The sequence below is a fragment of the Ptychodera flava genome, chromosome 18 (genome assembly GCF_041260155.1).
Source record: "Ptychodera flava strain L36383 chromosome 18, AS_Pfla_20210202, whole genome shotgun sequence".
Lineage (NCBI taxonomy): Eukaryota > Metazoa > Hemichordata > Enteropneusta > Ptychoderidae > Ptychodera > Ptychodera flava.
The window spans coordinates 13,250,308-13,274,605 of NC_091945.1; the positions used below are offsets into that span (position 1 = coordinate 13,250,308).

A 24,298-nucleotide genomic window follows, 5' to 3' on the forward strand; every position below is an offset into this window, starting at 1 on the left:
TCAAAGTGAAAATATCGCATATTTATTCAACATCTTGTACAGAATTTACAGAGACTACTTACATATCATTATTTATGACAACTGGAGGATGACTTTAATCAAGCTTGCTTGTGAAAACCGATCAAAGGTTCAAATATTCGATATAAATTAATATCATAAACACTGAAAACAAAGTACATGGTATGCGTGTCCATAGTGATAGGTACATTGGTACGTCATTATGCAAATGTATCACATCTATTAACACCTAGCATACGGTCTTCTCCAGCCAACCGTCTTAACCCCCCTTAGAAAAAATTCCTTAGAAATCTGGCATCGTTTACCTCAAGCATCAACAAGACATAGATAAAAACTACTGGAAGTTCTTCTAAAAAAATTGTGTCGGCAAATCATTTGAGAGATCTCGCGGACAACGTGCATGTAAATTTCCATAAAAGCGTACCACCTGACAGTCGATATGAACAAAATCATGTAAAATTTGATGTTCTGTTTCTGGCGCGGTGCATGTGCACTTCGCATCCAATTTCATAATTTTTTTCCAAGTTCCCCGACTGTACTCACACAATATCTTAAAAGACCCACAAGTTGCAACTGCAAGTGTAAGGTTAAACAAGATAAATAACAAATGGGCTGTATTTCCATGCCAATATGCAAAATAAGAAATGTGGGGAATATACACACTGATGATCTGATATAAGGGTCCCAACTGGAATCTTGTATCTACTCATTTTCATTGTAATATGACCAGTTCATGAAATTGTCAGGAAATTTCACCCTTTCACCGCCATGGTATAATCCAACACCATGTTTTTTCTATGGGAAAGCTGAACCTCTACAATTGGAACTGGGGGTGAAAAGAGTTAAAATGAAAAAAGAAAACTGTTGAATTCACTTTCCATTTTGGAGAAATATGAATGTTGTTGTATTACAGTAAATGCCTATCTTGTTTAGGTTGTACAGTTTGACGAACATCTTAGAAAATTGTCAGATATTTTCATGTCTATTTATTACACAGAGAAGAAGCTCAAGGACCTTTAACTCTCCATGCTTTCAAAATCTTCAATAAAAGTTTTGGAGGGTTATATCACAATACATCTGAAAAAGTCCTGGTGTAAATATGCTCAGATCATTAAACTTTTCGAGACATATCTTCCCTGGTTCAAAACACTCCTTTTGGCATTTTGGAAAAAGTTGCATTGACACTTGTAAAAAAGAAACGCTGAAAAAAAAACCAGGAAAATGATCCAACTAAGCACTGTCATTGAAATCCAACTTGACCTTGTCGTCGATTCCAACTGAAGGAGAAGTACTGTACAACGTGTTATCAAATCCCACCGATGGATTCGTATCCGCCATCTTTTTCGAAGAGAAGAGATCAAGACCGCCACGGATGAAAACAACATAGATGACAGCTCCCGCAGCCACTATCGCCAAGACAACCCCAAGGATGATACCAAAGACAGCACCGCCAGACAGACCACCTGAGTACATAAATAGCAAACAAATAAACATATGATTAGGAAAATTTCCAACTTTGTTCACAAATTTGCACACATGACACAACATAAAATGGTTAATCTGACGTTTGAAAACAATGTTTAGTAAGGTACTGACTTCTTTTATTCTCCAAGACTAACTATAGTAACAAGAATTGTCACTTTCTCTCTACAAAGGTCTATGATTGTGAACTTGAATCTGTGATGTCATTTAGTAAGGAATACCAAGTGTGTTCAAAATAATGGCTTTTGGTTTCCTGTGTCTGCTATTCATTTTAGCTACTATAGACTATAGTCTATAGAAGCTATTGGGATGGGTATCCGTCCGGCGTCCGTCGTCAGTCTGTATGTATGTATGTATGTATGTATGTATGTATGTATGTCCGTTTGTGAGGCGTCCGTCCACTCAAATATCTTGAGAACCGCTGTACTTACTGATTTGATATTTGTTGTGTAGATTAAAAATATGATGTTTAGAAACTATTTTTTTTTATTTTTTGATATTGTTGAAAATAGGCAAATTAATGCCAAAAAAGGTGTTTTTGGTAAAAAATCTTCTTCTTCATAACCGCTGGTCAGACAGCTTTGTTATTTGGTATACAGGTCCCTAGGGATAACCCAACTTAGATTTGTTCAAATTGTGATGAAATATGCAAATGTGTATTTTTAAGGAATTTTTTTGTCATTTTTGGTCAAAGTTTGACTTACATTGTATGTAATTCTTGTACTGTAAAAACCCTATCAATTCACCCAGTAAAAAATAATTAATATGTTTTTAAATAATTTAATTAATTAGGAAATCATCAAAGCCAAAATAATTTTAGTGTGGAATTATCAGAAAGTTAAACTTTTTTTGACAGTTCATAGTGAATTGAGGATTAAAACATGTAAAGGCAACTTTCCTGAATCCCAACTTTGATATATTCTGAACCACCATTTATGTTATCTAAAAGAAATTGCTCATAATAGTTTGTCATGATAGGGTGGTCAAATAAATAGAGATAGAGAAAGTTCTAATTTCCATTTATGGTTGACTTGGTAAGGATAAAATAAGATTACTTTTTGAGGAAAAAAATAGAGTGGTCAATTAAAAGAGTGGTCAAAGTGATAGGGTTTTTATGGTAAAGCTTGGCTGTAAGATTCCTCATGTGCTATTTATAGCAATTATGCAATCTGTGTAAACAGTGCAATGAAAGTGTAACATGATTCCTTATAATGCTTTTGATGACCTTGAACTTCTTAAGTTTCAAACATTTGTCTCTTCAGTGTGCTTTCTCTGAGTACGTACAGTCTCAACTTATTCAACAGAACTTACTTACAATGTTAATTTGAAAGTTAAAATGTGCTTGGTTAATAGGATGAAAATACTGATAAAGGTAACCAGCTCAAGATTCTTTATAACCTGACAAATATGCTGTTTTTTTATGACTTAATCTTGATTTAAGCAAGTCTTGTTTACTTTAATTAGAATGTAATTAACTCTGGTTTATTTGCTATTATAGACTAATATAGTCTGATGAAATATGCAAATCTGTATTTTTACGGAATTTTTTTCCATTTTTGGTCGGGCCATCCTGAAATGAGCTATCAAAGATATCCACCTTCTTCATCAATACATGTGTCACAAAAGGTTATTCTCTACATAACACAGCAGAGCTCTGTCAACTGTTGAGTCGCTTGTTTTTTCAAAACCGCTGGTCAGACAGCTTTAATAGTTGGTTTACATGTCCCTAGGATGACCTTAGTGAGATGATTTCATACAGTCAGGAAATACTTAATTTTGTATCCATGTCTATAGTAGCTTCAGGGACTTTGGCCCTATGTTTTATTTCTTTTCTCGTTGAAAGAAAGTAATAATCAGTTAACTGTATTAATCACCTGACTGACTTCCTGGGTTTGAACCATCTGGTGGCATTGTTCTCTCATATGCTGTAAATGAGTTTATGAGAGAGAGAGAGACAGAGAGACAGAGAGAGACAGAGAGAGAGAGGCGTAATTAGATAATCAAGTGATTTTCACACATGCAACTCATCTGAGCAAATGTTGTGATTTGACTGATCCACAAGATTATCATCAGAACCTGTCAGGTAATTGTTTGTTGAAGATCTTTCACTCTCGGTGAGAAAGTCCTCCTTGATACAAATATGATAAAATATCATGATCATTTGCTTTCCTGTGAACACATGCCTGAACAATAGCACTGAATATCAGTAACCATACTAGATGATATTTAAGGTGAAGTACTACGAATACGTCAAAATTAGGTTGTGGTGTCATTTTCTTGAAACTTTGCACAAATATTCTTGGAAGTTGTGCAAATGCAAAAATGAAATAAAAAATGGGGGTCACCACGCTCGTTTCCATGGAAACGGACGTTAAAATGGCGTCGTTAGAAATAAAGAAAACAATTATAAAACACTTAGCAAATGAGTTAATTTTAATAAATACAAAGACTTAAGATTCATATCTATCGAATGTATAGCTTTCATGATGTTTGTAAAGAAATTTTAACATAAGTATCGATTACAAAATGACGATATCGAAATTATATCACTACATAATTTTCGAACTTTCTTCCTGTCGCTTTGAATGGTGTCATTTTGACCAAACTTGGCGAATAAAATCCTGACATAATACCATTTAGTTTACACTTTTAATAAAAGGGTGTCACCACGCTACTTTTTACAATATCTCCAGGTGAATGGGTAATGTGCGCCATGTAAATGGGAGAGAAATGTTAATTTTTCGCTCATATTGAATAAAAACCAGCTTCCTAGGGGGTCAAAATATGACAAGGTTATAGGTCACATGTATTTTTAAGAGACTGGGTCAAAAAATTAGGTAAAAGCGCAACTTTAACAATGACAGGGGATGTTAAATACATGCTCTACAAAATAACCCATTTGCGGCAGGCTGGAGTTAAATCTGCGCAGAAACGTTCTAAAGCGTGTGCGCGTCCGAATTCGTCGCCCTTTACCTTAAAGGGTTACTCCACAGAAAACAATAATGCCAAACTATGGTCAAAATTTCATGAAATTTGCATGATGAAAATCATGAATATTAATCACTGGTAATGAACATCATTTGCATAAATGAATATCATTATGTCACACTCTGAGCTCTTGCTCGAAATTTTACTGAATGCTTGATAGATTTAAACAAAGATTGAAATTTCTGAAGAGCGTGATTACAACTTTGGGAGTATTTGCAAATAGGTGTGGTTGTAAACATCAAGTTACCTTTCTGTCTTTTGCAGATATAGCCAGCTGAGTTGTAGCAGCTCACGTCGTTCCAGTTTTTGGTGTAGTAGTACAGCTCCACACAGTCTTCAATATTGTCGTAGTTGTTGGGTTCGCCTTCGTTCCACTTTGTGTAGTCAAGGGGTGAGCCATCGACCCATTCAAAGCCACCTGATAAGTTATCAAATAGCATACAGAGAATTGAATATGGGAAAATTCAGTTGAAATCTGATGCTGGCTCTGATTTTGCTTTATCTAGCACTTTGAAGTGTGGTAGATGACAGTGTTAAAGCTTGTGTGATGGTAAGGGGCAATACAGTCAATGATTACCAATTACATGTCTATATTTACCCTTTGAGTGCTCTAATTTTCCCCCCAAAATTATACAAATTTTTATGAATTTTTCTGGAATATTTTCATAATTTTGGACCAAATGGCCTTCACTTTTCATTGGCTATTGTTTTCGATAAAAAAATTTTTGGAAAAATCTGAAAAAAATTGTCTAGATCTGAAAAAAATTGCCAGCGTTACATTTTATAAAGGCAACAAAAATTGACTTTGGCACCCAAAGGATTAACTTCAGAAAATCGTTTAACATCTTTATACTTGTCAAAAGAGTTATCAACTATATACACCTCCATTGGCATTTTGATTGAGAGGACAATTCAAAAGAAAATAATGAAGGTACGAGTTCCTTGATTAGGTCTTAGTTTCATGTTAATAATTTGCAAGGAAATATAGCCTTTGTTCTCAAGCAAGTTAAATACACTAAACCTGCTCCCTTCCCGCCCTGAGTTATGAATATGTAGGCATATAAATGAGAGGACTAGAACACCCCGTGTAACTGCCATTTACTACTCTACATGATAGTGACTGCTCTAACAGACTGCAAACACTGCTGTAATGAGCAAGGCTGTATTCAACAATCGTCATATCATCACCACTATTTTTGTTCCTGACAAAACAATGCCAAGAGTACAGTTTGGTCTCTTTACAAGGATTTCAAAAGTCATTGCTTTCCTTAATCAGTTGGATATGGTGACCTGTGAGTTTACGTGGTGTGGCAGGTATATACGCTTGTATTTGTTCAATGATATAATCCAATCTGCTTTGGCAGTATTGCCAATGACAGTTACACGACACTCATTGGTGGAAATCAATGTCAAGTTTGAAGGAAACCCTCACTTCATTTTCCATTCACAAGGGCTTAGTCATATTGCACATTGGTCATTGTTTGTTCATGAACATTGATATTTGTCTTATTTGCCCTGTACAACAGACACACTGCAGTCTTGTTACACTGCAAGTCATGTTCTCTGAAACAGCTTACCTAAATCTGTCCTGACCAACCCCAACCAGATGTTTAGGCTGTTTTCATAAATGATATTTTCAATGTAGTTCTGTTCGTCTGCATCATCAATTGTGACCACGTATCCGCCAATTTTATCGCACTCATAGGATGCCTCTGCCCAGCTCTTGGCGTCTTTTGCACCGTCCATGTTGTAGCAATATTTATGATACTCTTTCCACGTGGTTTGGTTTCCAAAATTGCAACTTCCTGCGACTGGAGCTGGCGTGGTGGGTTTGTTTCCTGCAAGGTGGGGTTATTCAAAGGAAAGTTTTGCTCAGAGAGATGGTTGTACACATACATGTATATAAAATAACATCAGCATGGTACTGCAGTGTACCAGCAGGTATACTCACTTCTTGTTGCGGTCTTAGAATGGTATCATTCACAATAACAACAACAACCTTATGAGAGTGCACCTCGGGGACAGATATTCGGGCTGTCAAATTTTATAAAGAAAATTTTCTGGTCTACCACTTGTGCGGGTTCATTTTAAAGCTCTTGTGGTAAGAAAAAGTTTCACAGTCATACTCTTTTGATAATCAAAAATTTCACTTTTCTGATAGAGTTGACACAGGGATGGCAGCCATTTTGAATTTCAAATACGGGTAAATTTTGCGTCATTTGTTTCTCTTGTACAAAGCCCTAATTTTTATTCTTGATTTTGAAAGAGAATGGTTGAAAGTTTCATTGAGGAAAGTTTGAGCAAAAGTCGTTTTTCCCTTTCAAGGTGCATAATACCAGAATACATTGTGTCTTAAGGGCACATCTGCTAATATTAAGAAAAAGTCTGACAGAGTTGGATTTCAAGATTGCGAGTTAAGTAGAAGTTATCCCCAAGATTACACATAGAAGTTATCCCCCTTTGCTCAGTTTTGCCAATTCCATGGACAAATTTAAGGTCTAAAATTGACGGGTGGCCTTATTTTCATATATTTTCTTATTTTTTGTGTTAATTTGTTACAAAAAAATACAGCCAATTTCATGTGATATGACAAAATACACATTGGATTCTGTAATTGGTCACTGTGGAGACGTGATGGGGCTACGGACCCATGTTATGGACTGGTTACTGAATGTATCCCATCATGCAATGCTTACCGAGGTAGTACTTGCACACCGCATTAGTCATCAATGAACAGGTGGTGTCGTCCCAGCCGCCATCGGTACCCAGCTGTACACAGCCCTCTCCAGTAATGACACTTGGTTCACCGTTTCCCCATTTGGTGTAAAAGACTGGCGAGCCATCGCTCCAGCTGTACGTCCCTGCTTGCTGTTATCAAGTAAAAATTAAAAAAATGCTTTTAGAGTGACAACTATGTTTTCTTATTCGTTAAGAGACCTGTGAACTTACAATGTATCTTTTTGTTTCCAGTGCAATGATTCTTATATTTTCCTCCGTGCGTATGGACTTTTGATCCGTGTTGTTTTTTCCAAATAGGATTTCCTTCCCTGATCTTCGACAGTTGATGCCAGGGGCAACACTTGAGAATACTGAGCAAACACTGAACTGTATTAAGATTTGACATTATCTTAGGGGGTATGTTTGTATTTATTCACCATCAAAGGCACCCTCAGGCAAGTGCATTTGCAGACAAAAATAATTCACAGACATGAGTCACATTTGTCCTTCAGTTACAATGAATGAATCAATAATGGACTTCGAACTTTCCCAATAAATTTTTGGTCTACCACACTTTTGGGGGCCCATTTGGTCACCTGTTTTTGTGAAAATGAAAACTTGTATTTTTCTCATAGAGTTACTTTCAAGAATGGGTATATATATAGGGTAATTTGCTTCTACAGTGCCAAAATTTTGCAGGGTGACCCACTTCATATTATTGATTTCGAAAGGAAATGGTTTTAAAGGCCTGTGTTGGCACCAGATTGTTTCATCACAAAGTTTACCCACCAGATTAATAGAAAACAAAACCGACATAATCCTCTTACAGATTAAAGAGGCACTCCCATTTGGTAACATTTTTAAAACACATTTTTTTAAGGCCAACGGTCGATATTTGACGTGGCGACTGCGCGCGGATCGCGAGATATCGATAAAAACATGTCATTTCCCGAGCGTATTTTTACATCCCGAAGTTTTACGATCATTTCTGATTATGACGCGAAACTCATCGAAGATTTTTTGTTGTGCAGATTGACGATATTCTAGGGAGTCCATAATAAGTTCGAACGATGCAATTTTACCTCCCACTGCGAAGACTTTATATACAGCATTATGCCTTTACCACAGGCCAGTTTTTGAAAACTTCTTCTTAGCTTTGTCGTTGTCATTATTCTAAATCAGTTGTATTATATTTTAACCAATACCACATAAACATAAGTTTTTATGTGTTAAATATTAGCCACCTCCGATGACTACATTTTGTCGTCTGCCACACAGTACCTGTGGTTCGCCGCGTGCGTGGTATGCGTTTGTGCATACCACGCGGTGGCTGCAATGTATCAACCGCACGTAACTGGGCTAGTCACCTATGCGAATTCTGGTGGAATCAGCAAAAAATTGTTTTTCGTTTTATCACCAAGTCAGTAAGACTAAGCTTTCTCCCACGGGGCGTGACTGATCACCGAGGCAAGTGGTACTGTGGCGTACAGCAGCGTCAGTGTAGACTTGTACTCCATAGCTTAGTTGAAAATGGCCCCAGTGCCGAACGTTCGATGTTCGGAAGCTGAATTTAGGTGGGCCACCGGAATTCAAACTTTTACTTTTTTAAAGATATGTTTTTATCGATATCTCGCGATCCGCGTGCAGTCGCCACGTCAAATATCGACCGTTGGCACTAAAAAAATGTGTTTTAAAAATGTTACCAAATGGGAGTGCCACTTTAAAACAAAGGCGATCCCAGGGATTGCAAACAGTGCCTTTAAGTGACTTTGAGGAAAATTTGGTAAACGGTTTAATAAGTTTTTCAATTTCAAGGTATGAAGTACCTTGCCCAACCAATTATTTGTTCACGTAAAATAGTTGTTTATTCACAAATACAAAAGCATCACTATAACCATAATATTATGTCATGCAAAGGCATAGTTGCGATACAGAGTTAGTCAAGTACATATCATCAGATAACTAACATTTACTGTGCCGTCCTAGAAGACTTGATATGTCAGAGACCCAACCGTGTTGTCGTTAACTTTCGACTTGAGAAAATTACAGGAAATGCCTACCACTGATGAAACATCACTTCTCTAATCTTAAGGGGTAAAGACTTAAATACTGATATTTCACACACAATTACAAACTCACGTCAACATCGTTGAAACCGATCCACAGGGGCTTGTTCGCACTATACATGTATGTTTCAATGTAGGCCTGTTCGTAGATATCTTCAATGCTCACAAGGTCGGCCTGATCTTGGGTGCAGGACTCCCTGGCAGCCTGCCATGTGTAGGATCCAGTCAGCAGCTTGTAGCAGCCATTCCAATAGTGGGTATAGCCGGCTCGGCATTTATTTGGTGCAACCGTCGGTGGTGGGTTTGACGGACCTTTGATGATAAAATCACACGAAAATGTTGTGACGGGAAATTTCAATTCAAAATTCACATGATGCCATCAAGAAACATACTTGTTTTCACCCTTTCACCCCCACTTCCCTCTCTGGAGGTCCAACTTTACCACAGAAAACAATGCAGTTGGTTCAAACCATGGTGGTGAAAGGGTTAAACAGGAATTCCCCTATAAAAGCCAGATTATCGTAAATCTATGCAAATGCAAAAAAGCCATGCTACTGATCGGAAGTGCTGTGTTTGGTCCAAGTATCCCATAATTTTGCCATGTTTCAGGTGTTCATTGTCATTGAATCTTGTATATGTCTGTGAATATATAGCCACTAAACTGAATAAACTGAAAAAATTTTCAGTTTTTTGTCTGAGAACGCATATGTTTCAAAATTTGTTCTCTGTACGACCATTTGACCCCTCTTTGCATATGTTACGAAAGTGCCCATCATGATTATTCAAATTTATCATACGGTCAAAGCGATGCTATGAGAATTGAAGACTCCCGCGCAGTGTAGGCAAATGAATGTGTCATCAGTAATCCCCCATAATGAGCCCATGGCCCTGTAATTTCCTGTTAAAGCGGAAAGTGCAGACGTTTTGCAATCGTGCACATAGTACATGTACACACTGCACTTGGACAATAAATTCTGGTGCTTGTCTTGCTCTATAACCTGAAAACTGAAACAACGGAAAAAGAAGATACATATTCATAAGCTGGACAGAATTTAACTGGGTTTCATATCAATAACCACAGTTCCTCTATCCACCTGTCTGGAAACGCCTATTGTAAAAGGTGTCAATCACCTAGACCGCACAGCTGAACCACGATACGAGGGCCAGTCACGTGATAATGCGTAGCTTGGGTTTGTCCTGCATGCCAGTCCCCGATTGTGTGTAGCTTTTCTCGAATTTTCGCTATTTTTGGCTCTATTAAGTGTTCTCTGCGTCTATCTACGACACGAAGACAGAAATTATCATATCCTGAAACCGGTGGTGTGTTTTTCGTGATCCTTATCCCATCGTAAATGATGATAGTGTGCGATAATTTCTGGGGTTGACCGCTGCGAGTGTGTTGACGTAGCACAAGCAACGGCTGGAATCACACCGGAAAATTTGTCGTCCCTTTCTCTTGCAATGCTAGTAGTCAGTATCTCAAAATATGATCTAAATATGTTTTCTGTGTAATATTCTGTGAAATCATGTCTGTTAACTGAACAGAATAGGAAAGACAACTGCAGAAATGCAATATGTAGATTTTAGTTGTGTGGTCGCACATTTTCCCATGCAGCGTCAATATGGCGAACTCTCGATACATACGCTTGCTCAGGCACGGCTGGAAACACACCGGAAAATTTGTTCTCTTTCTCTTGCAATGCTAGTTGTCAGTGCCTCCAAATATGATCTAAATATGTTTTCTGTGTAATATTCTGTGAAATCATGTCTGTTAACTGAGCAGAATAGGAACGACAACTGCAGAAATGCACGTAGATTTTATTCGCATATTTTCCCATGTAGCGTCAATATGGCGAACTCTCGATACGTACGCTCGCGCTCAGGCACAGTAAATACCTTTTACAAAATGCTATCATGTCAACACAATAACAAGTTTGGTAATGAACTACTCAGCTGTCGATGTTAATATTCAGCTGATTTTGCCTGTCTTCTTGATTTCGGGCAATAGTCCATGACACTTGCGAACAGTGCGTGGCCATTTTGTTTTTCGATCGTGATCATAATGCAACCATAATGTGTGGTCCCTTTCAAGCTTTATCTGGAGGGGCAACGTTACCAATTTAATGAAGAAATAAATTGTTTAATGTTTCTAAAGGGAACAAGTTGTAATGTTTTGTGATATTCTGAAAATAACAACCCACAAACGTCATGTTTTTGAACGATCACATTGCGGCTGTCATAGGATCGTGGGGTAGCGACATCGATATAACGGCCAGTTGAACATTGTCAGTGTCCTTTGTTTAAGCTGTGAATCGTGTGTTTGTTCATATCACGGAGTGTCACAAAGAAACCAGCCACGTTTCCAGACCGGTAGATAGAGGGACTGGCAATAACATACCAACAACACAGACTTTCACAGTTGTATAATTTCGTGTCATCCCTGACATGTCTATACATATAATTAAATGTATAAGTATACATGAATTGGTGTCAGGAATACACCAGTGTGTTTCCACACCCTCCAAGATTTTGAATAGTTGCAGGGTTGAATACCTACTTTTCAATGTCTCACATGAGTATCCCAGTTTGTTATCACAGTTAGCATCATTCCACTTGCCACCGTAACCGCCAAAATGCATTTCAACACAGTGTTCCTGTAAGATTAAATGTATTATGTCCATTTTCCTGTAAACTGGTAAATTATTGTCTTTCAGTTTCCTGAAGAATGATAATTAACATGGTCAATACAGTAACACTTTCATTTGATCTATTACACTGATAAATTAACAATCGGTTTTTTACATACACTTTGGTCTATTCCACCTTTCACTTCATAAATTTCAACATTAATTAAAGGAGACATTACAATGCTCCACAATACATGAATATGCAACATTGATGATGAGTTATCTGCATACTTAATCATAAAGGATTTGCATACTAATCACTCATTACATCGTTTGCCTACTGTAGATGAATCCTATCATAATCCTATCATAGCACTTTTGAATCAGTGAATTGATGTTTCCTTTCAAGTGGCCATCAACATTAACAATATGCAAATCGACAACACATCTTTGACTAAATGTGTAGCTGCTTGGAAGGTTACAGCTGATTGGCAGATTGGAATTATTCAGTGTGACTGAGTCGCAAACTATAACTATTGTGAAGCTGATTGGCTGTTTTGAAATGATTCACTGATGTCAAAGGTTGTGAGGTGACCAATAAGATACAAGCGTCTGAGATACTGCCCATTGTCAGAGCTTGTGCTTTACAAAATCAGTTTCAATTGCTTGTCGTCACCACAGATTTACCTGATTATCTCTCTCGCCATTAGGTTCACCCTGAGCCCAGTTGGTGTAGTCAACCTCTGAACCATCCTGCCAGCGGTATTTCTTTTTGGTCAAGGTGTCGCTGAGACCGATCCACATGGAATATGTGTAGTCCCGCAAGTTGCTTGTCAGGAATGCTGAAATCACAAAGACACATATGTTAAAGCAAAGCATTTTCTCCGTTCATAATTATAAAAATGCCTCAAAATGCTATTTTTCCTGGTATGTACACGGAACGTCAGATTTTTTGGGTTTGATCAAGTCACTAAAAATCCTAGAGCAATTTTCAAGGACTTTTATCAGCAAAAATATTTACATTTTCTATCTGTAATTTTTTACGATATATCGTTTTAAATATCATTTTTATCATCATGACAAGTATTGTCAGGAATGCTGAAATCACAAAGACACATATGTTAAAGCAAAGCATTTTCTCCGTTCATAATTATAAAAATGCCTCAAAATGCTATTTTTCCTGGTATGTACACGGAACGTCAGATTTTTTGGGTTTGATCAAGTCACTAAAAATCCTAGAGCAATTTTCAAGGACTTTTATCAGCAAAAATATTTACATTTTCTATCTGTAATTTTTTACGATATATCGTTTTAAATATCATTTTTATCATCATGACAAGTATTTCAAAAATTGTGCACGGTGGATTATTTTCAGAGGCTGAAAAACTTAAAGGATTTTCGAGGACTTTCCAAGAGCCGACAGACCCTGAGTATTATTGGAATGCAATCTTTGATACAGATTACACTGTGATTTAGCCAAAAAGTCAACAGGGATACACATTTGCTTTTGGGAACAGAACACAGATCAAATGACAATATTACACTCTATCCTTTTCTGGCAATTTCCAATAGACCTGTATCAATCTGTGTGTAACCTGTATAATGGGTACATGAGTACTGTTTTAGTTCCACACAAAAGAAGAAACTTGCAAACAAAACACACAAACACATTAAGACAAAACACAGACAAACAACATTCTTAACGCAATACCGAAGGATTCAATGTGCCCACGATCGCTAAGGCTTAGCAATGTTCCAAATGCACGCTATTGCACATGAAAATCGTTACCATTTTACATAGTTTTCTAGAAACTATCACCTTCTGCTCTTTAGCAAATGTTTAAAATCTTTCAAGTTGGCAAATTTTCCATCTGTTGAAATGAATTTCAGCAGAATTGTAGACACCGTCAAGATACGTAAGGCTAGGCATGCGTTTTAGAAATTCTCAATAATTTTGGAGATATAGCAGGAATCGGATTAAAAATTGTATGAAAATTACAAAGTAGATATTTGCCATTTCAAAACATAGTATGTGTTTCACAGCTGACCAAATCCATGACCGGGACTGTGAAGGAATATATGTCAAGTATCACTGTGATAAATTTATGGGGATTTTTTGAGTTGCTTAATCTTTTCAAAAACATGCATTTCTAATCTGCATATCTATGAAGTCACATGCTCCATGACCGGCAACCATGCGTCTGCTTGGTTTTGGTGCCATTGTTTTGCATCTTTGTGTCAATAAATGCACAAAAACTCTTATTTCCGAGGATTTGAGAGATTTTCCTTAGCAACCGTTGCCTAGATACACTTGAATCCTTTGGTATGGCCTTAAGGATATGATGTACCGACAGACAGACATACAGACCTCAAATGCTTGATAAAGCACCCAGATACCAAAATCTCTGCATGAATGCGATTAGAAAAGCAATGCCATCCTTACATTGTATTTCCTGGCTGTGTATGCTGACCAAATTTCCACCATATGTACCACACTTGTTGACTGCACTGGTCCAGTCCAATAATTCAGTGCCTTCCCCTCCATTGAATGAGTAGCATTTGCTCTTGTATTCCATGAAGCCCACTGGGCAGTAGCCCGAGGGCAAGCTGGTTGGCTCGGCTGTCTTGGGTTTAGTGTCTGTGGTCAGTTTCTTGCAAACAAATGTGTGAATATCACCGCAGTTGAGGTCATTCCACTCACCGTCTGCAAGATCAGAGATTGGATTTTCGCTTTCAGGGAGTACGAACCTCAAAATTGAAAGACTCAAACTCATTCTGCTTCAAATTTCCATGAGGAAACTAAAACCATTTCCTCTCAAAATCAAGGATAAGGAAATCAGAGGCCACTGTCCCAAATTTAATGCTTGAGAAACAGATATCCCAATATTTACTGACTCTTGAAATTCAAAATAGCCATCATCTCTGTGTTAACCCTTTGAGCGCCAACGTCAATTTTTGTCGCCTTTATAAAATATACTCTAGTCAAAATTTCTCAGATTTTTGTATATGGGCATATTTTGATTACAGGTGACTGTATACCTGTAAACATACACTTTAAAGATTCACCGATCTCATACATGTACATGTACTAATGAAATGGTACACCTATCCTAACCTGTTGTTCTCAACTCCACACATTTCTCCTGTCCATAGGCATCGTCTGGTTGGCCTTCGTCCCAGTTGACATAATCCACCGGAGTGCCATCTGACCACCTGAAATATTGAATAAACAAGTCATCGTTGATGACACAGTCCCCACTTGTTAATGGGTATTTTGATTACAGGTCCTCAAAGAGGATAGAGTCCTCTTCATTAGGTCTGTGATAAATACTTTTGAATGAATTCGCTTGATACATGTCTGAGTTATGGTTCAGGACATGAAAAAAATCGTAACAAAATGGTCGCACAGTGGCCATATTGGATCGCATCACAAACAAATTGATGTGCATAGCTATGACATTGGTCGATGTCCTTGTACTAACTTTGAATAAAATTGGTCGAAACATGCGGATATGCCTGAGAAATGGCTCTGTACATGAAAAATCGTAATAAAATGGCCGCCTGGCGGCCATATTGGATCGTATCACAAAACAGATTGACGTGCATATGTATGACATAGGTCAATGTCCTTGTACCAACTTTGAATAAAATCGGTTGAGATATGCCTGAGTTATGGCTCTGTACATGAAAAAATCGTAATAAAATGGCCGCACAGCGGCCATATTGGATCGTATCACAAAACAAATTGACGTGCACAGCTATGACATTTGTCAATATCCTTGTACCAACTTTGAATAAAATCGGTTGAAACGTGCCTGAGTTATGGCTCTGTACATGAAAAAATCGTAATAAAATGGCCGCCTGGCGGCCATATTGGATCGTATCATGAAACAAATTGATGTGCATATCTATGACATTGGTCAATGTCCTTGTACCACCTCTGAATAAAATCGGTCGAAACATGCCTGAGTAATGGCTCTGTACATGAAAAAATCGTAATAAAATGGCCGCCTGGCGGCCATATTGGATCGTATCACAAAACAAATTGATGTGCATATCTATGACATTGGTCAATATCCTTGTACCAACTCTGAATAAAATCGGTCGAAACATGCCTGAGTAATGGCTCTGTACATGAAAAAATCGTAATAAAATGGCCGCCTGGCGGCCATATTGGATCGTATCACAAAACAAATTGACGTGCATCTGTATGACATTGGTCAATGTCCTTGTACCAACTTTGAATAAAATCAGTTGGAACATGCCTGAGTTATGGCTCTGTACATGAAAAAATCGTAATAAAATGGCCGCCTGGCGGCCATATTGGATCGTATCACAAAACAAATTGACGTGCATCTGTATGACATATGAAGTAATCCTTGTATCAAGTTTGAATGAAATCGCTCCAGGCATCTCAGAGATATCTGCGTGAACGGACGGACGGACGCACGGACGCACGGACGGACGGACGCACGCACGCACGCACGGACATGACCAAACCTATAAGTCCCCCGGACGGTGTCCGTGGGGACTAATTACAATGTTCATAAGGTTGCATCGTGTGTATAGCATGTATTAAATAATGAAGATATGGTACATCAGTGATCATACAATTTGGTGTGCTGAATCTGGGTGAATATTGTCCACTCTGTTAAATAGTTTGTGACAGTGAGTGTTTATTTACCGATCAAAATTCAGCGGCAAATTTTGAGACAGTACTAAGCAGCTCATACATTTGTACACTGAAATAGAATTTTCTGATTTTCTTTCGTGGATGGTACATCTGATTTTTAGAAATGCATTCGAAATGAATCAAAAGTGAACAGTTTACTCACATGTGAGTTCCTGAAGAGGAGTATTCCCTCAAACCAATCCATGATGTAATCATTTGTTTATCTCGCATCTGGAAAGACACAAAAGTAGAAGGAGTTCAAAGGGGGCAATAACTGCTACCTACCGGTAATATTTCCACTACAATGTGTTTCTGTTCCATCAAACATGTACGTTTTTCTTCTTTCCGCATATGATGTTAAAATACAAAGGAATTACTAACTATACATAGAGAATCATGTGTGCACGAATAATTTGTGACTGTTTACAAGCGTAATACCTTCTGTGGGTGTCCCTGCTTGTCCACTCAGTATGATTTCTAGGGTCTGTACTCATTGGATGATTGGCAAGATTTTGCAAAGGCTGTCATACATGCATGTGCATTACAGATACCGCTGCATAACGGTGATTTAGATCAGAGTATCAGAGAATTGTTGTGTTCTTGCCTAAAAAATTGCGACTACATAGTCTATAAGACACTCCAAGCATGAATGTAACATGTGTAATATTATGGTAGTTATAAAAATAACACAAAGTATGCACGTAAGGTAGTATGTGTGCCTCGAAAATGAAAGACTTAAACTTTTGTTCAAACTTTCCCAAAGGAATCTGTCAACCATTCTCTTTCAAAATCATGAATAAATATCGGGGGTCACCATGCAAATTTTGGTACTAGAGAAACAAATTACCCAAGATTTACTGATATTTGAAAGTCAAAATGGCTGCCATCCCTGTGTTATCTACCCGTATGGAGAAAAAATAAAATTTTTGATTTTCAAAAAACAAAGATGGTAAAATTTTTTCTTTCTGTGGAGGCTTCAAATTGAGCCAGCACAAGTGGTAGATCAGAAAAGAATTGGAAAAGTTTTAGAGTCCAAATATCTGTCTCTGAGGCACATTCTAACTTAATAGAAATTAGGGCCCCCTGAGTCAAAGAAAAACTATCTACAGTACCTGGGTATAGATGAACTGTTGCTCCATTGCAGAATGCACAGAAACTAAGTCACCAGCTTTAGACAAGCACCAATCCCGTGAGTCCGGCCAACTCAATCGGCCATCGCTGTCAGGATCGCTGAAGTAGTAACACGCTCCCATACTGTATACCCAGTCGGCATCGCTACCACAATTTATAGCTGTTTTAGTATCGTAAAAAAACATCACTGGCAATTAATATCAAATGCATGGTAAACGATGCTGTTGACAATGTATTGCAGTAGCTGATCCAATATTTGGTCAGTCTTTAGAAAAACAATGGCAGCATGCAACAGAAAAGAAGCAGCATCATCGGCTCAAAATTTCTAAATTATCTCTAGATTCATTGGCCTACAGAAAATCATTCCCAATGCCCCGTGAATTGACATTTAACGGTGATGCAAGACCATGTTCCGAACCGCGCGAGACATTCCGAGATATCGCGAGAATATGTGGTTCAAAGTGGACGTTTTCTCGCAACACAGGACAAACTGCGTAAAACAGGACAAGTCGCTAATTACGTTAAACACTGCATAAAATATATGAAGTTGCAATCTTTGCTCAGTTCTGCACTTTTTCTAGTTCCATACAAAGTTTGACTTGTATTACTAAGCTGGAATCCTGTTTCTACGGGCATGTATTAAAGTCTCGCGAGATCTCGCAATCAGCGGAACATCGTCTATTACACTGGTGTTATAAAAATTTACACAGTACCAGCTAGGTAGACCACTGGGACCGCTGCAGTTAAGAGCTGTGGATAATCAAAACACGCACTTGGCAAACACAACTTCCACACTTAGGGGGAGGGGGTTTGCTGTATTTTGATTACTGTGCACAAAAATGACACTACATGATTTTATATCGCAATATCTCGCTACACGTTTTTATGTATGGCAAAATATCATGCTATATTGTTTGGCATGTACCTGGGTACCTGGCCAGTGACATGCTACGCAATTCTTTCAACATACATGTACATGTGGTTCAGTGCACGTGTGAAATAGTGTAACAATCATTTTGGATACACTGATTTCATTCTATTGGTTGCGTCATTGTTGAGTTGGCGCTGAACAAAGATTGATTTTAGATGGCGTATCCTGAGTGTGGTGGGATGGAAATGTGTGTGTAATTTCATAGCGACATAATTACCGATTGTAGGCATGCTGTTACAGAATGAGGCTTGGTTGGATTTTCACACTTCCAAACTTTCATTTAAGGGGGATGGGGTTTGAGGCCAAATGCAATTAGTTGTGTTTACCCGAATTATCCTGTGCACTGCCCCATACAGAGATACTGATCAGGTGACCATAAAATGCAGCCTATACATCTTCAAGTATGGACCACACTGCATTTATATTGATGCTGGTCTGGTGACCACAAAGTGCTTAATGGCTTTGCTTACGCCTGCTTTTAAGTATATCATGCTACACGTCACATGCATAGTTAAGATATTTGTAGAATATTCAACATTGATACATGATTAAATTATCAAAAACATTGCATCTCCAACAGGGTACCATACTTCTCATTGTCAATCTATCCCTTCATCAACATTTCCAACGTACAGAATCACTTGAAAACAATTAACGGGAGGGGGTCGTCAAAACTGCGCGTGTGCCACTTTCTTGTTTACAAACAATGTATTTCATGCATGATATTTAGATGAAGCATGTCAACATAGCCACAACATTTAAATTTTATGGCACTCATTTTTAACAAACATGTTTTAACTTTCATCAATCACCAATGTATCCTAGATACAGTGTTTACACTGGTCGTAGGGGTCCCTGGCAACCTGTGAGCAGAGTTCCGACGACCCCCGCCCCTCATAGCCACATAGCCAGTACAAGGGATACAGCAAAGTAGGTCCATTTGAAAACCAATACTTACATTTTGTATGAGTAGCCGGAGCAAAGCTTGTGAAGGGGCTCACAAATTTTGGCATCTTGCAGACCCAGTTCTTGTTTCTGGCACAATTACGGTCGTTCCAACCTTTTGGCGCGGCAAAGGTCATCTCAACGCAGTCTTCATCTCCGCCATTGTCGTTGGGTTCTCCTTCGTCCCACATGACAAAATTGACGGGGGTTCCATCGGTCCACACAAAACCTGAAACATTGTTAACTATACATTAACCCTTTGCACCCTGACCCCCTGGTACTCTATGACGTCATCGGACATTTCTGTCCGAGCCGGGTTCAAAGGGTTAACACTGAAGAATGAAACCAAACCCAAAACCTCCAACTAGAGTAAATTCAACACAGTCTACACTGTCTTCCTATGTGCTGTACAAAAAATCCCCAAAATTTGGGTATGTGCCTTTGTTAGTGCTTTAACAGACACGGCTGTACAGTAGGTATGTACTGTTCCATGTAACTAGAGCCTAGGAAATTTTGTGGATTTTCTTCATGTCAGGTGCACTTTCAAACGGTAACCATGATTATATTAAAGTTTTGATCAGAATCTCCACACTTGTATAATTCCATTTCCTACACACTGTGACTTACCATTTTCAGCATCGCGGTCATTCAAACCAATCCAAAATTCCTCGATAAAATTGCTGTAAAAGTTGACAAACAGGAAAAAATACATCAAAGTAAACAAATTATCACTGGTAGGAGGGGAATACCTTTTTGCTGTTTCCCATGGAGATGAAAAACTTTTTAATTACCCAATATCAAACCAACGATAATTAAGATATTATGTGGCAAGACTTCAACCAAAACCTGGTGTTCAACTATCCTCAACAATCAGCTGAACATTTGTGTGCGAATTCAAATTTTGATAAAGTAGTGTTACAGCTGACAAGAGCAAACCTACTAAGGCCAAAAAATAGGTTTGTTTCTGGTTATTGACATGTGGCAAAAGTGATGAGGCAACATGATTTTTTTCAATTTTCTTTTTTTTCGGTTAAATTTGATACATTTTCCCCTTTTATCCATAGGGGCAAAAGAAAAACAGGAAAAAAAAAGGTGACGCACACACTTTGAAGTGATGTGGGCAGTGACCAGAAACAAATCAATTTTTTTGTTGGCCTAATCTTCTGGTGCATTACTTTGTCACCAGACAAAAAAGTTTACTTGCATTTTCATAAATTAATTAAACAAATTAAACGTTCTTGTCATGTTAACAGTATTTTCAAGACTAAATGGCCCCCTTTTTTGTGAAGAAAGACAATTTCAACATAAATCATTCATTTCATTGTTGTACGACGAGAAAGTGGATCAACTTACATAACTCTAGAGTTTGTCTTGACGTATCTGAGCTCATCATCACTATGGAAACTAGCCAAATCAGCTCCCCTCTTTTTACAGTCATCCAATGCATCTGCCCAGGGGAGTCGATCATCAGCATCCACCATCGATAGAGCCTACAATGGACAACACAAGTAACAAATGGAAAATATGTTGTCTGTCTTTACAGTGCAGAGAGTTTATTTTTCAGCAGAACAACAGGAAAAAAATTAGTTTTTAACTAATTTTGCTGCTTTTATGTATAGATGAGACCTGTGCGGTTAATTTCTCACTTTCCTGGCTGCCCCTTGTTGACCCTTTGCTGCCTATTCTGAAAAATTCAGAAAACCCCCTGGCATGAGTAGAATCGACTCTGAAGCTGTTATCCAATTGGTTGGCTGAATCTTACCATAATTGAATGATAAAAATTGACTCCCTAAGTTGCTGTGAATAGTGATAATCGACCCATCAGATATAACCTTCCAAGGTTATCTTACCAAGAAGCAGTTGCTGCCGTAACCGAGCCATCCTGAAGCACAGCCATCATCAGACGGATTTGTGGGTAGGGGATATCAATCGGAGGTTTGGTGAATCCCGGTCGTGTCTTCTCACAGATGTATGACATGGTCCAGTTGCAATGCAGTGCAGTCCATAAGCCAGCGTCAGCTCCTGTGTTTGCCCCAATGCAGTCGTCATTCTCGTTGTCTGAAAGTAACAATGGTGATTTGTAACATGTGGATTATAGGACTGAAGTTAACATACAATCCAATGTCTAAAATCATAGACACACCTATGCATCCATGAATTACATTGAGAAACAGACAAAATGAAGGAAAAATGTTTGGGAAAAAGTCAGCAAATGATCTCGATTATTATAAAAAATTTATGACCTGACTAAAATCATTTTTTTGTTTCAATAATGATTTAATAATGGTGTATAGATATTACCTTAAACACTGACAACATTATCAAACGTATGGTTGGGTGTGTTCAGTTCTTTAGATGCACTAAACTTGTTACGTATTGGTTTACTAATAACTCTCTTGCCATAATGGTTTTGTTGAACTCTGATGTTTCACGTGATAAAGTGGAACCTTTGCCGTTGAAATAGGAGTTATAGGGGTACAAGAAGTTTGGAAAGGAGAAATGTTGTTTCATAAAGGAAGAATGCACCTCGGGGACAGATATTTGGACTCTAAAACTTTTTCAATTCTTTTCTGATCTACCACTTGTGAGGGTTCATTTTGAAGCTCTTTGAGAAGGAAAATGTTTACCATCTTAGTTTTTTGAAAATCAGAAATTTTATTTTTCTCCATAGAGATGACACAGGGATGGTGGCCATTTTGAATTTCAAATATCGGTAAATCTTGCATATTTGTTTCTCCAGTACCAAAATTTGCACGGTGACCCCTGATTTTCATTCTTGATTTTGAAAATGAATGGTTGAAAGATTCCTTGAGGAAAACTTGAACAAAAGTTTCAATCTTTTACTTTCAAGGCGCATACTACCATAGGCGACCCAATAGGTTCTGAGTTTTTCACACTGTTTTCTCTATCATTTTCTCTTCTTTCTTCATGCTCTGAATGATCGGAATAAATAAATAAATGGTTTATATAACCTAACCTAGCCTCTGTGACTCTTTATTTATTTTACACTCCATTACAAGGACGTATATCTCTCATACACACATGCTGTAATTAATTAGTCAACACAACTAATTATGCTAATCCGTGGACTTATCAGGGATTTTACGGGTTGGTCAACATCGCGAAAGATAGGAATGGTTACTAATTAACATCACTATCTTTCCGATGTTGACCAACCTCTGATAAGTCCACGGATTAGCATAATTAGTTGTGTTGACTAATTAATTACAGCATGTGTGTATGAGAGATATACGTCCTTGTAATGGAGTGTAAAATAAATAAAGAGTCACAGAGGCTAGGTTAGGTTATATAAACCATTTATTTTATTTATTCCGATCATTCAGAGCACGAAGAAAGAAGAGAAAATGATAGAGAAAACAGTGTGAAAAACTCAGAACCTATTGGGTCGCCTGTGATACTACTTGAAGCTACAGCCTTCCTTGCATGGTTTTACTGTTTCTTCATAATAACTGTCTCTGCATTTCTGAGTCAATGAAGGATCGGAATAAAGAGACTGAAATACAATACCTGGTTGTCCATCTCCCCAGTGTGTGTATGTCACTGGTTCACCAGATGACCACGTGAACTGATTGCGAGACTCTGTATCGCTCAACCCTATCCAATACCAGGAACCACTGCCAAACGCTGCCAGTTTACTACTGATGAAGGCTTGTTCAACACTGATGGTATCACATTGAAAGAGTAGTGAAGAAGAAGAAGAACAAATACATTTAGCAGACAATACTAAATCAACTTCTTGTGTAATTATCAAAAAAGTCACAGCTGCTTATACTGCTGCTTGGTGCATCTTCACCCTTAAATGCCAATACAATTGTAAAAAGAATAATTGTTGTTGTTGAAATTCATACATCAATCAATATACAGAGGTTTATACAGTGTATATTGGTACAAATAATCGCTGTTACCATTGGTGGAGAACATTTCACATTGCCTTTTGTAACTTTCAGATTTCTATGATATGTTCATTATATAGGACGCAGCTCTTCACACAATCATAATGGTGATTTTCTTGAAATAATTGTAGATGAGATGCAAACAGCCACATGCATTCTTAAACTGTAGGGTGGGAAGTTCATTGCTAGCAGTCAGCCACTCTAGCAAGACTGACAAATATTCTACTAATGCTATACTGTAATGTACAATTCAAGATTTTCTTAAGGGGCATGTTTGTACTTATTGACTTTAGGTTTACTGTCATTCGATGATGAAATATGCCAAACATAGTTCTCACCACACCTTATTGCATTCAGTGGTTCAGCTCCAAAAATTAGCAATTTCAGATTTAAGGTAGTATGCGCCTCGAAAGTAAAAGACTTAAACTTTTGCTCAGACTTTCCTCAAGGAATATTTCAGCCATTCTCTTTCAAAATCGAGAATTAAAATCGGTGGTCACCATGCAAATTTTAGTACTAGAGAAACAAATTACCTCTGAAGATTTACCAATATTGGATATTCAAATATGGCCGCCATCCCTGTTTTAACTCTATTCATAGACCCTAGAGAGCTTTCTCTGGGGTCTACGCTCTATTGAGAAAAATAAAATTTTCGATTTTGGAAGAACTAAGACAGTGAAAAGTTTTCTTACACCAAGAGCTTTAAAATGAACCCCAACAAGTGGTAGATCAGAAAAGAATTGTAAAAGTTTGAGAATCCGTGAGGTGCATTCTGTCTTTAAAAGCAGTTCTATGTGCGTTTTGAA

General features: G+C 37.8%; 2 protein-coding genes across 2 annotated transcripts in view; both read right to left on the reverse strand.

The window, feature by feature from the left end:
- LOC139116900 (macrophage mannose receptor 1-like) lies at window positions 1-21,612 on the reverse strand. The gene is made up of 16 exons (XM_070679630.1): window positions 21,429-21,612; window positions 20,932-21,068; window positions 20,206-20,258; window positions 19,592-19,807; window positions 17,684-17,862; window positions 16,735-16,802; window positions 15,015-15,112; window positions 14,343-14,603; window positions 12,587-12,741; window positions 11,830-11,926; window positions 9,346-9,584; window positions 7,185-7,356; window positions 6,066-6,326; window positions 4,736-4,906; window positions 3,375-3,425; window positions 1-1,481 (listed from the first exon to the last, which is right to left on the reverse strand). Exons 2-16 carry the CDS (start codon window positions 21,057-21,059, stop codon window positions 1,249-1,251), a joined length of 2,382 nt encoding a protein of 793 aa, XP_070535731.1. The 5' UTR covers window positions 21,060-21,068; window positions 21,429-21,612; the 3' UTR covers window positions 1-1,248.
- LOC139117597 (perlucin-like protein) overlaps window positions 21,425-24,298 on the reverse strand; it is a 3,988-nt gene continuing 1,114 nt past the window's right edge. The window contains exons 4-5 of the mRNA XM_070680839.1: window positions 23,107-23,258; window positions 21,425-21,636 (exon numbers count right to left, since the gene is read on the reverse strand). Of these exons, the coding sequence (XP_070536940.1) occupies window positions 21,425-21,636; window positions 23,107-23,258 (364 nt within the window). The remainder of the gene's footprint in view (window positions 21,637-23,106; window positions 23,259-24,298) is intronic.